Source organism: Erinaceus europaeus, chromosome 18 (assembly GCF_950295315.1).
Source record: "Erinaceus europaeus chromosome 18, mEriEur2.1, whole genome shotgun sequence".
Lineage (NCBI taxonomy): Eukaryota > Metazoa > Chordata > Mammalia > Eulipotyphla > Erinaceidae > Erinaceus > Erinaceus europaeus.
In genome coordinates this window covers 6,453,346-6,471,979 of record NC_080179.1, presented here as the reverse complement: position 1 = coordinate 6,471,979, position 18,634 = coordinate 6,453,346, and the positions used below count along the sequence as shown (strand labels likewise).

Below are 18,634 nucleotides of genomic sequence, written 5' to 3'. Positions count from 1 at the left end.
TAACACATGTAAGTACATTGGTACAAATAAAATCAGCCTGTGAATGGAAACCAAACATACTTGGCCAAAAAAAAGAAAACAAGAAAACTTGGATATACTTTCAAATGTTAACCTGTATTTAATTTCACCTCCTCCAAATTCTTAAATGTGCTCTATTCACAATGTTAAAACAATCATTGTATAAGTTTGGTAAATGCTTTATAAAAATCTCTCTCTGCCTTTTTAAAAATGTCATAATATCCTTTTCTATTCAAGCGTAACCACAGAATAGAAAACGTGGCTTATGGGTCTGGACTTGTTCCATTTCATCTCCTTAACGTGTAATTATTACGGAATACTATTACAATATGTAACTGCAACAAACAAGGTTTTAGAGGCAGTGAAGTGGAAATGTGCAACAAAAAAACCATTCTGCTTCTATTGTAATATAGCTACACCTTTCAATTCTCTTTTGGAACAATTAGAAGCAGAAAGTCAAGTGCACATAGCATTGAAGTCAGATGTCAGAGTGAATGTGAATGCAGAGAGTGAATTTGCACCACATACTGACAGTAGGACTTTGTAAAAGTTATTTAAAAACTAAGCCTCGGCTATTTCATGTGTAATATAGGGATATCAGTAATACTTCATAGGATTGACTTGAAAGTTAAATGATTGGTAAAGCACACCTAATGGTTAGCAATAAAGTCAAATCCATTGTGAAAGATCTATATTAATATTTAAACACAGTTAATTTTTTTCTTTTTTAAAATATTTATTTCTTTATTTCCCCTTCAGTTGCCCTTGTTATTTTATTGTTGTGTTGTAGTTATTATTGATATCATTGTTGTTGGATAGGACAGAGAGAAATGGAGAGAGGAGGGGAAGACAGAGAGGGGGAGAGAAAGACAGACACCTGCAGACCTGCTTCACCGCCTGTGAAGCGACTCCCCTGCAGGTGAGGAGCTGAGGGCTCCAACCAGGATCCTTAAGTTGGTCCTTTCGCTTTGTACCACATGCGCTTAACCCGCTGCATCACTGCCTGGCTTCCAACACAGTTAATTTTAATTAAGGTCTTTAATGGTTTCCTGTAGCAAATAATGAAATAACATCAAAGTTTAGCTCACTAATGTAAAACTGCCCATGTATTTAGATAATACAGCAGCAAGCCATCAGCACTTCATTAGGGAACACAAAAATTCAGCATCAGAAAGACAACTTCATATAATGAATATTAGTAAGTCAAACAGCCTAAATTACCTTCTTAAGGCATTTCAACCTTCCATGAATTGCCTACAATTCAACACTCTCATCAACACCATGACCCTCAAGCGTTATTCTGTTCTATTCAAAGTTTTAGAGCATGGACAAAATATTTGTTTTCTAGTTAGGTTGTGACGTGAGGTGGAAACTCTTAAACTCCTTTCCTCAGTACAATTCTTGAGCACAATTAGCCTTGCAGTATAGGTCAACAAATACAGTTAAATTACATAAGGCTAATTCAGGCTATAAGACATTAATTTCTCCGTCTGTTTCATGTAATTTAATTTTCAAATACCCAGATCTTTTCCCAAGAAAGCACTAACCATGTATTCTAGAGGAAAGTTCCAGCTAATCTAAATACTGTAAAAAAAAAAAAAATTAACAGTGATAAAAATAATGCATTAAAAGAACAAACTGCTCTGACACCCTGAGTTTAAAGAATCATCTGGGTATGTTTGCTATAGAAAATACATAAACACCATTAATCAGTCTCAATTGGAAACTGCAGGTTGATTCATTTAATCAGATTAGAAAAGTGTTTCAGCCATGGTGATTAGGACAAGTCCCTCTAGAAGGGAAACTCTGTTTTCCTCCTTCCCCTGCCCACACCTTTCAAGGTTGCTCATTTAATATAACCAACAATGTGAACTGCGCACGTAACAGACACGTTCGCATGTGTATGTGTAGATAATATTTGCATGTGCATGTGAATGATTTCCTCCCACATGTGAACTGCTCTGGTACAAAACACTCTTCCTCATCTTCTTGTGGTCAGGAAACCAAAAGAAAAAGACTGGTTCTTACACTCCAGGAAAAAAAAAGGAGAAGAAGAAATCTTTGAGGTAACATATAATGACAACCCTAGCTATTTAGCATCCTAAGAATATTCTGTGCATAAAGATAATTATTTTCATTATCTCCTTTAACAGCTCTTGAATTAGCATTACACTTTAATGATATTGAGGTAAACCCCTCAGGCCACAATCTTACTAATCACTCTTTTGAATCGGAATGTTAAATTTTTAAAGAAGTAATAAATCTTTGACACTTTCAGTATTCATTTTTGGTGTATAATAATGTGTTGTTTACTATTTCTAATACTGCCGAAACAAAGGCTTAACTTCCTGTTACTCTCATGGCAGTGTAAGTTAAAGTAACTCCTAAAAGGTATACTCTAATTCTGTAGAGTGCTATAAACATTTTAGAAAGAAAACTAAGATTGAGAACTAGAATCTAGGGGATACTCAGGGGCAGTAAAGCAAGAGAAAAGACGTGGAGAATAAAGGCAGTTGAGGGCCGGGGTCAAGTGGTGGTACGCCTGTTTGAGCGCAAATGTTACAATGCACAAGGATCCTGGTTTGAGCCTGGGCTCCCCGCGGTGCAGGGAGAAAGTTTAGTGAGTGGAGAAGCAGTACCTCAGTGTCTCTCTGTCTCTCTCCTTCTCTATCTTCCCCTACCCTTGGGCTTTCTGGCTGTCTCTATCCAATAAATTTTTTTTTTCAGTTATAAAAATAAGAAAGTTAATTTTAAAGACCATGATTTATTAATTAAATAATGTTTCAACTCATATTGAGGGTTACTATTTTGAGTATTTAATTTTTTTTTCTATACAGAGAGAAATTGAGAGAAAAAAGAGAAGATAAAAAAGGACATACAGAGAGAGATCCCTGCAGCACTGCTTCACTGCTCATGAAGCATTCTCCCTGAAGTCGGGGACTAGGGTCTTAAACCTAGGTCCTCATGCACTTCAATGTTGCACTCAGCCAGGTGCACCACCAGCTGGCCCTTACATCTATAGCTTTAAATAAGAAATTGAGCACTTAAAATAACTGCATATTCTTTAATTTTACATTTTCTATATTTCAATATTTATGAATCTATAATTCTAAATCTCTTTTATAAACAGTAGTATCAGTTAAATTACAGCAAAATTGAGTTTGTTAGACTATATATCTTACTTCTAGTACTATCTTTATTCAAAACTGTTCCCTTATCCAATATTGATATTCCAGTGTGGAAATGCAATATTTTTATTATCTAATCACACTAGCTATATATTTTTAATTTTTCCAATGAAGAATCTCAATATTGATTAGAAATGTTTCATCTTTGATATATTTATTGTGAGAGAAATGGATTTTTTATGTTCAATGATTGAAATTCATTAATCCGGAAACAGACTCAATGTATGTGATCAAATAAAACATTGTAAGAAAAACTATTGTTAGCAAAATATGCTTCGGAGAACATTGGATGCATAAAACAGCACAAAACAGAGTTAGGAGTCATAATACCTAACAACATATAATGATTGTAATGGACCACAAGAGTCGAGGAATTAGAGGGGCCTGGGCAGGCACTGGGTAGCTGTATTATTTAGGGAACAGAAAATGACTATTTCTGAATTCAGCCATGTGTCATATTTTAAACATCTTAGTTACTGAAGGTTCTAACATGCCAAATAGCTGTATCAGTTTATGATTAGTAGAATAAGATTTTGTCTTTCAATGTAGAATTTCAATAAATAAGTTATAATTGATTATATTTCATTAAAAGACTGACTTGTGGTTCCTAGGAGAAAAAATAAAGGTTAAAGGGAAACACTATAATTGCTCTAGTTTAAGAGGTGAATGAAGAAACTAAAAATGAGATACAGTCATAATGCCAGTGGGTTAAGTACACATGGCGCAAAGCTCAAAGACCAGCGGAAGGATCCTGGTTCAAGCCCCCGGCTCCCCACCTGCAGGGGAGTCGCTTCACAGGCGGTGAAGCAGGTCTGCAGGTGTCTGTCTTTCTCTACCCCTCTCTGTCTTCCTCTCCTCTCTCCATTTCTCTCTGTCCTATCCAACAACAACGACATCAATAACAACTATAGCAACAATAAAAAGACAAGGGCAACAAAATGGAAAATAAATAAAATTTTTAAAAAATCTTTAAAAAAAAGATTTTTTAGTGACAATATCTTCATTTGTCCTAAAAAATAAATAAAAACTCTATAGGGATTTTTTACTAAGTTAATTTTAAAAAATCTTTGGCATACTATTAGAATAAACTTTCTTTTCTAAATTCTGTTTTCTAGTTGGGATCTTAACTACCTAGAAATGATATAATGTCCACTGACTTGACTGTATATTAGTTTGGAATCAGGATATGAAATACTGGATAAACTGAGAGAAGATAAAAACATTTTTTTTCCTCACACAAAAGTCAAATATTAAATCTATTCTTTTGTGCCCCGCCACACACAAAGATGAAACTTTTTCTAGGTTAAAAATAAGAGCAAGATTTGCTAAGATTTCAGATTTTAAAGTAATTAAAATATAATTTATAACTGATTCTGGTAAAGTTTATTTATTTATTTTATCTAAATAGTTCTGTTTTGCTTTCCCAAGGATCATTATGAGTAAGAGTCATTGCCTTTCAGAGCTTGGCAAATCTCAATATTCTGTCCCTCTCTTCCCCTCCCTTTTTGTTTTCTTTCTTTTTATCTCCAGCTCTGACTCTCTTCTTTAATTGCCTCTAATATAAAACTGAAGTATATCTGGTAAATAGTGCTTCATGTTCTCTGTTTCTGATTTAAAACATGGATGAGTAGTAAACCATTCTTTCTCTAAATATGTATATCAAATAGTGCCCTAAATCAACTTTTTCCATGATTCTTGGTTTTTATTCAGATGGATCAATGCCTCTCAATAACAAAGGAAGTTAATTTGTTTTTTTTTAAATAAAAAATAAACTACAGAATAACTACAGTCTGAGGAACTGGGTTGAGCAACAGGCAGGAGACGCTGATCATTTTTTTTTATAGATGATGATTTTATGTGAAACGTCAATTCTTCTAGGAGTTGTTTTCAAGTTAGTTGAAAGAAAGCTAAAATTTCTGTTTCTCCTACCTCTAGGTGAGCATGCTCAATCAACAATTCAATTCAGTGTTTTGTGAGGTGACCCTGGTCTTCCTTTGATCTACCTGCTGAGTCTCCTCCATTGTTTTACTAGAAGCTACAGAAGATTTGAATTTTAAGGAGACTTGCTGCAATGTCCTTTTTTTGTTGATGGAGGCAATGAAACCAGACAAACTCAAGGGAACTTATCTGTTCAAGGTCACAGATAAGTCGTGGGAAAGCCGATTCCAGAAATGAGCTTCCAAGTCAGTTTGTTTTACTCAAAGTTTTATTGAATGACTATTATTATGAACAAGGTCCTGTGCTAACTTTTGTGGGTGTGTAAAGAAGCAGAGCATGAGCAAAAAGAGAGCTCACCCCATACCTAGAATGTGCATCTTATCATATTTGACACCCTGGGTTTAATCCCCAGCACCACATCGGAGTGGCATGTCAGTGGTCTCTCTTCCACTGTTTCTCTCTCTCTCTCTCTCTCTCTCTCTCTCTCCCTTCATTCCTTCCTTTCTCTCTCTCTCTTTGTTTCTTTTTAAAAATTTTCTCTATTATATTGGATAGAGTCAGCCAGCTATTGAGAAGAAAGACGATACAGAGAGGGAGAGAGACAGAGAGAGACACCTGCTGCCCTGCTTCACCACCCATGAAGCTTTCTCTCTGAGAGTGGGGACTAGGGGCTTAAACCCAGGTCCTAGTGCATTGTGACATGTGTGCTCAACCAGGTGCGCCACCACCTGGCCCCCATTCCCTATACTTTCCTAAAAGCAAAGATTGCAAATATTAGCCAAGGGAGGCCTCTTAGTGGCTGTATCGCTCCTAAAGAGACCCTGAGATCATTTTCATCTGAAAAAAAATTATAATTACAATTAAAAGAAAGGAACAGAGCAAAGGTAATTCCAATTTCTTTTTTTTTTTTAATTTTTTAAAAATATTTATTTTCCCTTTTGTTGCCTTTGTTGTTGTAATTATTGTTTTTGTTATTGCTGTCGTCATTGTTAGATAGGACAGAGAGAAATGGAGAGGAGAGGGGAAGACAGAGATGAGGAGAGAAAGAGAGACACCTGCAGACCTGCTTCACCACCTGTGAAGTGACTCCCCTGCAGGTGGGGAGCCAGGGCTCAAACCCAGATCCTTACTCTGGTCCTTGCACTCTGTGCCACACGCATTAATCCGCTGCGCTACCACCTGGTAATTCCAATTTCTCTGCTTCTATGGCAGTAGCCTTATCATGGTCTTACTACTTCCCAATTCAGTAGATAGTTTTGGTCTTGGTAAATTGTGACATTTCCTGTATTTGTAGGTGGTTCTAAAGATTACATATAAGAAGAAGTCTAAAAGGAAAAAGCTAAAATTCTTTAAGAAGCATTCAAGAATCAAGAAAGCTATGTAGCATCCTATGGTAAAACAACAACAACAACAACAACAAAACTATTGGCTGGATTGATTTACTTAACCATAAGGGTTTGTTTGTTTTGTTTTGTTTTGTTTTTTTTAACCAGAACTACTCAGCTCTGGCTTATAGTGGTGTGGGGGGAATGAACCTGGGACTTAGGAGCCTCAGGAACGAGAGTCTCTTTGCATAACCATTATGCTCTCTACCCTCCACCCAGCTTATGGTGGTGTGGGGGGAATGAACCTGGGACTTAGGAGCCTCAGAAACGAGAGTCTCTTTGCATAACCATTATGCTCTCTACCCTCCACCCAACCACAGGTTTTTTTAAAAATGGTTATCTGGCCAGTTCTGTTTATTAAAATTTACACTCATATATATCTTCATGGTAAAGCACAGACCTTGCATTCCAGAGGCTTCTGGTTTGAACCTTGGTGTTACATGTTCCAGAGTAGTGTTCTGGATTCTCTCTCCTCTTTTCCATATGTGAACTTCTTTATTTCATTGTTAAAGTAACTAATTATTTTTAAATGTTTGTTTGTTTTATGGGTAGAAGAGAAACAAGAAACCGTGCACTCAGCTCTGGCATGTATGGCAGTGCTGGGGATTGAATCCAGGATTTCTGTGAATTTTATGACACAAGTCCTATGCCATAGTGTTGGATTATGTTCCTAAACCAAAATAAATGTTTTTAGGCAATTTACTAATTTTTCTGTATGAACATTACAATGTTTATAAATTGATGTATAAAGAACTAGATATTTCAGACACTCATTTTTTTAATTTTAAAGACATTACTGGGAAGTATCACTTGCCTACCAAGTCTAAATACTGGGGCCAGGAGGTGGCACACCTACTTGAGTGCACACATTATTAAGGCTAAATATTCTTATAAAATCTTTCAGAGTGGGGAGTCGGGCTGTAGCACAGCGGGTTAAGCGCAGGTGGCGCAAAGCACAAGGACCGGCATAAGGATCCCGGTTCGAACCCCGGCTCCCCACCTGCAGGGGAGTCGCTTCACAGGCGGTGGAGCAGGTCTGCAGGTGTCTATCTTGCTCTCCTCCTCTCTGTCTTCCCCTCCTGTCTCCATTTCTCTCTGTCCTATCCAACAACGACGACAACAATAATAACTACAACAATAAAACAACAAGGGCAACAAAAGGGAATAAATAAATAAATAAAATAAAATATTTTTAAAAAATTAAAAAAAAATCTTTCAGAGTACTAATAAGTCCTCTAGTAAGATAGGTGTGTCAATGGGAGTGCTTTCTGAGTGAGACACACTCTTTTTAAGACTGTAAATAGAAATATAGCTCTCTATATGATCTGATCTCCTACAGTAATCACATGATGCTGATGATAGCACTATTTGCATTGTGACATATGAAACTGAAGGTTAGAGAAATGAGTGAATTTATTTTGTGCTGCTCAGAAGTCCAGTGAAAATGGTAGGATCTGAGACCAGAAAGGCCCGTTTAGATAGTATATTCTTCACCACTGTCCTATAATGAACATGTAATAGTCTCAAATATGCAACATGCATACTCAATATGAAAAAAGTACTTAGAATGTTACCTGTGGGCATTATGTGAAGAGAGTTTTCTCAGTCTTTGTTTCAATTTTAAGAATGTGTTTTTGTGTCTCTCACCATTTGGTACAAAGGTACACAATACTGTCAAAGGCAATCTGTAAATTAAAAAATTCCAAACGTACTTACTTGAAATAAAAGAAAATGCCAAGTGAGAGTAGCAGCGATGCAATAGATAGTCCATGTCCAATCACAGTCAGGTAAAACAAGTTCAGTGCAGTCTGTGATTGGAATTTAAAAAGTTGAGTCTTATCAATACATGTATACACACACAATTTAAATTAAAGAAATTTGTGTTTAAAAATCCTGTTATCTGATGATCATACTATTTAGCTTGCAGACCAATAAACACTAATTTATCTGGCATAAAGGATATATATACATATACATATACATATACATATACATATACATATACATAATACATATACATATATAATAAGAATCTATCAGTTGCATTACAATTATCATGGTATGCTTGTTATTTAAGAATTAGAAGCCATCCATTAACTATATAAAATATATTTTCTTTATTGGAAGATTAATGTTTTACAGTCGACTGTTAATATGATAGTTTGTACATGCATAACATTTCTCAGTTTTCCACATAACAATTCAGCCCCTACTAGGTCCTCTGATAAAATCTTTCTATTTGCTCTATGTTATGTAAAATGTAAAAGCACCGTTTTACATTGTGAAGATGTAGACATTTTTCACTGTCACTTAGCACACCTAACATATTTGTTATATATAGGTTGTAAACTGCTTTTTCTCTTTGGTTTATTATTATTATTATCTTTGTTGGATAGAGGTGGTCAGAAATCGAGAGGGAAGCAAGGGAGAGAGAGGGTGAGAGAGAGAGACACTTGCAAAGCTTTCCCCCTGCAGGTGGGGACTGGGGGCTCGAACCTGGGTCCTTGCACATTGAAACCTGACAAGGAACCTTTCTATTCACGTGTGTGTGCATATAGGCAAGTGCTCTCTCACAACTTTACCCCAAAAAGCTGTAGTGACCTTAACTTCAAAGCATGGTGTTCTAAGTGGAAATGTGAATGAGGATGACTGAATGACAGTCCCAAACTGTCCAATCTACCTGAGCTTATCTTACTTTTCTGAACACAAGACTTAAAGATAATTGTAGAAATGCCACCTTAAATGAAAATGTTCCCCTTTCTTATACTTTTAAAAAATATGCTTCCTGTCTGGTACTGAGACATTGACTTGTAACCAAACCATTAGCTACTAGGAGAACTTCCTCAAAGGAACTCTTTTTATTGTTTTCAAAGAATACTTTTATCCTCAAAGTATATTATGAAAACACCTCACAATGAAGCGGGATGCGAACTACTATTTCTCTAAAACTGTCGTGGGTAACTAATATTTCAAATATGTTGTGTAAATGGAATCTCAATGTATAGCCATGCTTACTTGTACTTTCTCACGTGTGTTAACATTACATTGGGTATAATTTGTCCATATTCTGTTGCTTGCTGGATGTCTAAACCAGTTTCCATCTTGGTCACAGATCTTGGTAACTTTTTCTGGAACATTAAAAAGGCGGAGAGAAAACAGTAATTTAGTTATCCTAGGGTTTATTATCTAAAAGTCAAAGACATTTGCATATACATTTTTGCTTTTACCCGATGGGTCAAAATCCTGAAAGTAGTCAGGACAGTGCTGCATTGACTCCGTTCCTGCAGCAACATCATTCCAGCACAACCATCCATCCCAGGTCCTGTTGCAGTACAGGCCTAATGGGGAGAGAGAAAATCAGGTCACTTCCTCCAGCTATACATGAAGCTATAAACTCTTTTCCTCCCTGACACACTTGTTGGGAAAAATAATGGCTTACAGAACAACTATTGACACTATTGACAACTATTTTCATTGTTGTTATAGTTGTTGTTGTCAGTGATGTTGTCACTGTTAGATAGGACAGAGAGAAATGGAGAGAGGAGGGGAAGACAGAGGGGGAGGGAAATAGAATTTTTATTGTATATATATTAGTGAATGTTTTGGACAAAGTATATATTTGATGTTCTTCCAACTTAGTTGTGCTATTTTAGGCTTCATTTCCACCTGAATTTCTGACAATCTCTCTCATCTCCCATGGTTAAGTATCTTCACGCCACCCATTCAAGTCTTTCTCCACCATCAGACACTGGGTCCCTGTGGGCCTCTGTACCCGGACCCAATTCATTCCCTTCCTCCCTAGACATGTTAAGTGAGATCAGCTAAAAGAAGAAGGGTGAGTACCATGTAGACGAAGATAGAAACACCTAATAGTGAGTTCCCACTTACATGAAATAATGTCTACTAAAAATGGAACATCACATCAAATGTGTTAGAATTTTTCCATCAAATACAAATTCCAGTAGTCAGAAGTTATTGCTGAGATTATCTGTTGTGCATATTTTATTAGCATTTTTAAAGTAAACAAGATAAATTATTTCATAAAATCATCTTTTTGAATTAATAATTAGAATGCATGTGTTGTGATCCAGGAATGGGTGGTGTGACTAGAATCATGGAGTTATACTCATGAGGTCCTGAGTTTGATCCCCAGTGTGGTACAGTGATGTGCTGGCTCTCTTTCCTCACTTGTCATTAATAAACAAATCTTGAAAAAATATAATGCACACATAGTGGAAAAACTAGCAAATATCTCACTTTTAATAAAGGATATAAGGAAGCTATAACTGCATAGTGGCGTAGTTTCCCTTAAAAAATATCAAATTGCATTTTAAATTAGTCCTGCTTACCTCCAGTTTGTTGAATGGGGTCTTGCATAATCTTTTGATAACATTCATATTGAGCAGTCATGATTTTATTTCTAGTAGTACCCAGCTGATTTAAGTCATCAGGGTTCTCTTCTTCTGGTTCTGCTATGACAAGATTCTAAGAGATTAAAAAATAAGAAATCTTCAGAATTATAAAAGCCTGTTGAAAACAGTCTGTTACAGTGGAAAGCAATACATCCTCCATGGTAAACTGGTCACAGAAGAAAGGCAGTGTTTGCCAGTTTCCCTGGGATAAGGATTCCAACGATGTCTATTTTCATGAGCCCAACAGGATCTTGCCAAGGGCAGAACTGGACGGAAGGCATAACAAGCTCTAGAAAACCTGTAAAATCTGCTCCTAGAATGCAGACGAAGCAGTCTATTTATAACCTACGTCTACTTTTTTTCAACTGCTCTATGAAAATGGGCAAGATATTCAATGCACTACAGCTGTTTTTTTCATCATAAAGTGAGACAGGACAATACAGTGGCCAGAGGGAAGTATCTGATACATGGGGAAGACTTGTTGCCATGCTATCATATTCTGATAATTAAAATCATGAGAAGTACATTTTGAATGTGGGAAATAGATTTTTTTTACATTTTTTTATATTTATTTATTTTCCCTTTTGTTGCCCTTGTTTTTTCATTGTTGTTGTAGTTATTGTTGTTGTTAGTGATGTCATCATTGTTAGATAGGACAGAGAGAAATGGAGAGAGGAGAGGAAGACAGAGAGGGGGAGGGAAATAGAATTTTTATTGTATATATATTAGTGAAGGTTTTGGACAAAGTATATATTTGATGTTCTTCCAACTTAGTTGTGCTATTTTAGGCTTCATTTCCACCTGAATTTCTGACAGCTTTTCCTGTTTTGTAATATGAAGCCTGTGTTAACCTTCAGTCTGATTTCTTCTTCATTTTTAGATAATCACTGTGTTATTTTCCATAAGTAGTTAGTTCTCTAACCTCATCATTTTTTTGCCCACCTGTTATTTTCTCTTCTTTAGCATGAAGGTGAGCTAGTAAAGTCTTAGTATTGATGTGACCTTCAGTTGCTGATATCACTCAAGACCACAATTTAACAGTGACTGGTTTTTATTTCCCAATACTGTGCCGTAACCGCTCTGTAAAAGTAGTAAATGAAAATCTACATCGAGAAAATTATCATTTGTCTCTTGTTCTAAGGACGTTTATAGAATTTGATACAACCAGCATTATTTGGATTCTTATTAAAGATGCAGATGTGCACCCAGTCTGAACGTATTCATAGACACAGTCACCCTTCATCAGATTACTAGAATGAGGCTGGTACTCTGATGCGGAACTACCTGCCAGGAATCAGTGTTGGCATGTGCAGTCTTTTGGCTTGTTCAGGGGAGGTGTGAGCTGAAGAAACAGGAATCTATTTGCCTAAGATAATATCTAAGAAGTTCAAATATTTTCACTGCTCCTGGACTTGAAAATGTTTTCCAAACACAATGCTACGTGTGTGTGTGTGTGTGCAAGTATGTGTATCTGTGTATGTGTACTTTTTTTGTGTAAACATTTTGTTGCTTGACTCCTGGTGGTGTTCGCTAAGAAGCAGTACAGAAAATTTATTTCTGGGCACAAAATTATTTCTACCAGTTTCTCATGCATCTAATGAGAGAACTGCAGTCATATTTTTAATGCCAAGTAGAGAAAAGATGAAAGGCTTCTGTAAGTAAAAATAAAATTATATGTCTGTTACAGAAGTTGAAAAACAAGATCAGAAGGAAAAACACTAAGCAGAATTTGAATTGGAGTTGGCCTATTGCACCAAAGTCAAAGACTCTGGGGTGGGTGGAGGGTTCAGGTCTTGGAACATGATGGCAGAGGAGGATATAGTGGGGGTTGTATTGTTATGTGGAAATATTATACATGCACAAGCTATTTTACTGTTGACTGTAAACCATTAATCCCCCAATAAAGAAATAATAATAAAAGGAACTTAAAGATTAAGAATACATATGTTCCCTCCAAAATACAGAAGTTTTTTTTGAAGTCATCTTTTGTCTACCCTCCATCTCCACCCCCTCCCTGGAGTGCACATGCATAGAAGTTTTTGAGAGAAGGGAGTCCAGTGGTAGTGCAGCAGGTTAAGAGCATGTGGCGCAAAGCGCGAGGACCAGTGGAAGGCTCCTGGTTCAAGCCCCCGGCTCCCCACCTGCAGGAGAATCGCTTCACAGGCGGTGAAGCAGGTCTGTAGGTGTCTGTCTTTCTTTCCCCCTCTCTGTGTTCCTCTCCTCTCTCCATCTCTCTCTGTCCTATCCAACAACAACGACATCATCAACAACAACTACAACAATAAAAAACAAGGGCAACAAAAGGGAAAATAAATAAATAAAATATATATATTTTTAAAAAAGAAGTCTTTGAGAGAGATACAATTATTGTACACACCTGCCCCAAACTTATCAACATCTACCATCAAAAGAATGCAATAGCTATTTGAATGAGTGTCTAAGATAATTAACTTGGGACATGGGGCATGGCTTCAAATTGTTCTTCAATCAATATTAGTCAGCTCATTTACAGAATAGGGAAAACATCAGCAGGTTGAAACATGCAGTGTTAGCAACTCTACTTCGAACTGAATGTTCTGATTGAAATTCTAACTACAGTGTATGAGGCATTTCATTTTTTCCCACTTATGGTGATTATATACATCTAGTGTCCTGCGTATTTGTATCAGTTGCCTATTTCATTTTGACTACCTCCTCCCCATGCATTACTAATCTGTGATGCACGTTATGTGCTAAAAGTCTTGAAAGAAATCATCTATGCCATGTTGACTAGATACAATAATGAGAATTATTCACTAAATAACTGAATGTATTATTATCTTGTTATAGATGTGTTGAAAAATTAATAGTAACCAGAGATTTAAGCTTACCTTAGAAAAAGGTAAGAGAAACAGAAAATACAGGACATATCTCTTTTCCATTATTAAATCCAATATGCAGTATAATATACACTGGAAAAAAGAAAATGAAAAAAATTATCATCAACATTAATGAGGTACAGATTAACTTAAAAATTTTATTATCTTTGTTAATTTATTGGATAGAGAGAGCCAGAAATCAAGAGGGAAGGAGGGGGGGGATACAGAGGAAGAGAAGCAGAGACACCTGTAGCACTGCTTCACCACTCGTGAAGCTTTCTCCCTGCAGGTGGGGACCGGGGACTCAAACCTGGGTCTTAGAGCATTGTAACATGTGTGCTCAACCAGGTGCGCCACCATCCAGCCCTGGTACAGATTAACTTTAACAGAAAATATTTTTACGTATACAATAACTTTTCACAATAATTAGATTAGTAATCTAACATGGCATAAGTAAGACTTGAAGTTGTAAAGAGCTTAAATACATTTTCGTTGTGTCCCAAATATTAAAACTTTCACAGATATTTTCTTCTTTTTTTTATTGGATAAATTAACTGTTTGCAGTCAACAATAAAATACAATAACACAAAGTAAAATACAGTAGTTTGTGCCTGTATAAGATTTCTCAGTTTTCCGTATAATAGTTCTATGTCCTCTCACATCACCACATGTACATTTTTAAGTAACTAGAAAGCATCCTTTTTTTTTTTTATTTACTATTCTGACTTCAATAATTTTGTGGAAATTTTTTCAAACACTTTCTTAAGAATAAACAATCATATTTCATAAAATGGCTTTATGACTTCATAGAATTTAATAGAAATTATTCCTCACTATGGAAATCAACAGTTATTTTTATTAGGAAATTAAAGATTCCTAGTTATTTACACTACTAAAGTAAATAGCACAAGAAATGGACAATATCAAATAAAGTATTTCTGTTTAAATATTTCTATAGGTATAACACTGTGTAATAAATAATGCCTTTAAAATATTTATAGAAAACTGTTGCTGGGGTTACGCATATAATGCTAACTCTCTGTAAGATCCATAAGCAAACTATTCCAACAGTGATTCCTTTTGAGATAGGAAGTATCATATTACCATCATAATATATAATTTTCATTTAACTGTATATGCAAAAAATTTCAAGAGTCAAAAATATTCTATCAATAGACATTTACCTATAAACTTTAATTTTTTAAGGAAAATTTTCATAATTTTTTTTACTACAGGAAAAATGTTAGAATTATAATTATAAAAATCTTGACCACATGTTTTACTTATTGTTATTACTACATGCAATGAGAATACACAGTTAATGGACACATAGAGCTTATTCCATTGCTTGTCTTAATAAGCCACTTACCTAGAAGAAGCTTTTCTTTTTAATTATAATTGTCTTCTGAATAATGCTTCCTTGTCTATTAGTATACTGGGATTTTTTAAAATTATTATTAGTCGATCTTAAGAAAACTATAATTAAAGAAATCAGGAAAGATATTAACTAGATATTAAAATGTGATATAACAGAAGGATCACAATGAATCAAAAATTTAGCAATTTTAATAAATGAGTGCCATTTTAGTTTTTATTACATTTAGTATAAGAAAATCTGATTTTCTAATACTTACATGCACAAATGTCTCCAGACTCAAATCACATTTTCTTTTGGATTATATTCGACATTGTCTTGAAGAATTTCTTAAATCCAGGGGTCATGACCTGAAACATCGATGTAATTATCTAATATGACTTTAACATACTAAAATCATGTGCATTGAAATTTGGAGGAAAGTATTGTTATTAAATGACATTTTTATCAACATAACCCTATGTTTAAAGATATCTTTTGCTTATTATACATTTGAACTTTGTTAAAAATATGTACTGGTTTCCACATAGAAAAACATATTAGGGCGTCAGGCAGTAGCACAGCAGGTTAAGCACATGTGGCACAAAGCGCAAGGACCAGCATAAGGATCCCGGTTCGAGCCCCGACTCCTCACCTGCAGAGGAGTCACTTCACAGGTGGTGAAGCAGGTCTGCATGTGTCTATCTTTCTCTCCCCCTCTCTGTCTTCCCCTCCTCTCTCCATTTCTCTCTGTCCTGTCCAACAATGATGATATCAATAACAACAACAACTACAGCAACAATAAAAAAAAGGGCAACAAAAGGGAAAGCAAAAAAAAAAAAAAAAAGAAAAAGAAAAACATTAATTTTTATTTACCCAGGATGTCTGGCAAATGAGCTGTTGACTTTGTCCACTCTATTAGGGGGACAGTGGGTTACAGTACAGTTGGTGACACATAAGTACAATCTCGCATCTCCCCAAGGTAGGTGTCTAGGTATCTGCAAGGCACTGCTCCCCCAACATTGGTCTCCTCCCCCCACATAGCAAAGTCCCAGTGCCCCTGCAGCCTATCCCTTACTCTCATTTCCCAGAGTCCTTTGCTTTCATACAATACATTGCACTCCATCTAACTTTCACCTTGTGTTTTCCCTTACAGTTCTTTCTTCTTAAATTCCACCTATGAGTTAACTGAACATTTGATTAAGTAACTTTGAAAGGATCTGTATATATGGGCCCCAGATCAGAACAAATCAATGGGGTTTACAATCACCAATATTTATACACCTTTTCCATATTTGGGAGCTACTCTCTTCTCTGATCCAGATTTCTGGTTCTTTTTCCAGCCATGGCATCATCTCCCCAGTCAATAACCTGCATATCAAATTTCAGGCACACACACACACACACACACACACACACACACACACACACACGCTAATGTGGGCAGTCGGAGCCAAGATGGCAACTTGCAAGCAACGGAAGACTAAAGCAGAAACAAATCAATAGGACGACATCAAATTGAAAAGCTTCTGCACAGCCAAAGAAACTGTCACACAAACAAAGAGACCCTCACAGAATGGGAGAAGATGTTCACATGCCAGACATCAGACAAGAGACTAATCACCAAAATATACAAAGAGCTCAGTAAACTTAGCAACAAAAAAAGCAAATGACCCCATCCAAAAATGGGCAGAGGATATGAACAGAACATTTACTTCAGAGGAGATCCAAAAGGCTAACAAACATATGAAAAATTGCTCCAGGTCACTGCTTGTTAAAGAAATGAAAATAAAGACAACATTGAGATACCACCTCACCCCTGTGAGAATGGCATACATCACAAAGGACAGCAGCAAAATGTTGGAGAGGCTGTGGGGACAGAGGAACCCTTTTGCACTGCTGGTGGGAATATAAATTGGTCCAACCTCTGTGGAGAGCAGTCTGGAGAACTCTCACAAGGCTAGACATGGACCTTCCATATGACCCAGTAATTCCTCTCCTAGGAATATACTCCCAGGGACTCCATAATAACACCCAACCAAAAAAATATGTGTATGCTTATGTGCATAATAGCATAATTTATAATTGTTAAAACCTGGAAGCAATCTATGTGCCCAACAACACATGAGTGGCTGAGAAAGCTGTGGTATATATAATACTACGCAGCTATTAAGAACTATGAACCCACCTTCTCTTACCCATCTTGGACAGAGCTAGAATGAATTATGTTAATTGAGCTAAGACAGAAAGATAAAGATGAGTATGGGATGATCCCACTCATAAACAGAAGTTGAGAAAAAAGAACAGAAAGGGAAACTCAAAGCAGGATTCGAATGAATTTGGAGTAGGGCACCAAAGTAAAAGCCCTGGGTTGAGGGTGAGGGTGAATGTTCAGCTTCACTGGGCAGGGGAAGGGGGAGAGGATGGGAGAATGGGATGGGACACAGTCTTCTGGTGGTGGGAATGGTGTTTATGTACTCTCCTATCAATTTTTAGTCATATAAATCACTGTTTTATTAATATGAGAGGGGAAAATTGATTGAACGTCTCAAACTTGTTAATTCACAGACTGAGTCTTTTTAATACATAGGCTGAATCTTTGATATGCTGACTCTCTTCAAAGCTAGAACAGGGAAAACAGAAGCAACTGGTGACAAAGCTATATACAAATAATGTCAAAGGACATAAATTATGGTGATGGTATGTATGATACAGCAAATCCTAACAAAGGGATATTTCAAAGTAAACCCAATTGCCAAATAATGTGATTACAGCAATAACTATCTATTGTCTTCTTAAACCCTAAGACAGCAGGAACCTCCAGCTTCCTCTATAGACCCTATATTTCCCCCAGTCCTGAGACGTCTGGGGTGGGGCTCACTTTCCTGCATGCTTCTCTCAAGTCATACCAAATGATATTGCATCCATTGATCCCAACCTAATCAATGCAATGAATGCCACCTCAGCATGCTTCACTTCAGACTGTGTCCAGTGACGTAAGGCATGGAATGTCAACCCTTCACCCTCATTACTCAGATGAGACCTATCCTTTCATGGTATTCTCTAATTCCATTCCAGGCAGTTCACTTCCTAACAAAATCCCAAAACCTAGATATAGACCAGGTCCTGAAAGATAGAGCATATGTTCACATGAATCCATATGTTAGGGCAAAATATATGCTTAAAAGCAAAAATACACAATAGTCTGTAGTGATTGAGTATGTTCATAATGAAATAGTGTCTACTTAGACATAGATACACTTCTCACCTGCTTCCTATTACAGTTCTCTCACTCACTCCAAAGCTAACCTCATCAAAGCAAGGACTGCAAAAGCTGAATAAGGGCAAGAGACTGGCATACTTTAACAATGACTCTTTAGTCACTGTCAGGCCACCCCATCAGCTGGGGCCCTATTCAGGGAGTCCTGAGATTCCCAAACAGACATGATGGGCCTAGACCTCAAATAAATCCCTCTCTCCA

The 18,634-nt window shown here is 36.4% G+C and overlaps 1 protein-coding gene across 4 annotated transcripts in view; it reads right to left on the bottom strand.

Moving 5' to 3' along the window:
• CALCRL (calcitonin receptor like receptor) overlaps window positions 1-18,634 on the bottom strand; it is an 88,089-nt gene that overhangs the window by 23,678 nt on the left and 45,777 nt on the right. For 3 of the 4 annotated variants that reach the window (XR_009545913.1, XM_060177606.1, XM_060177607.1), the window contains exons 2-8: window positions 15,434-15,524; window positions 15,169-15,275; window positions 13,812-13,892; window positions 10,879-11,014; window positions 9,757-9,867; window positions 9,545-9,657; window positions 8,246-8,337 (exon numbers count right to left, since the gene is read on the bottom strand). Coding sequence is in view for 3 of the 4 variants with exons in the window: in XM_060177606.1 (XP_060033589.1) it covers window positions 8,246-8,337; window positions 9,545-9,657; window positions 9,757-9,867; window positions 10,879-11,014; window positions 13,812-13,862 (503 nt within the window). In the remaining variant the exon portion in view is untranslated. The remainder of the gene's footprint in view (window positions 1-8,245; window positions 8,338-9,544; window positions 9,658-9,756; window positions 9,868-10,878; window positions 11,015-13,811; window positions 13,893-15,168; window positions 15,276-15,433; window positions 15,525-18,634) is intronic. The other variant, XM_007529548.3, reaches the window with a different exon arrangement.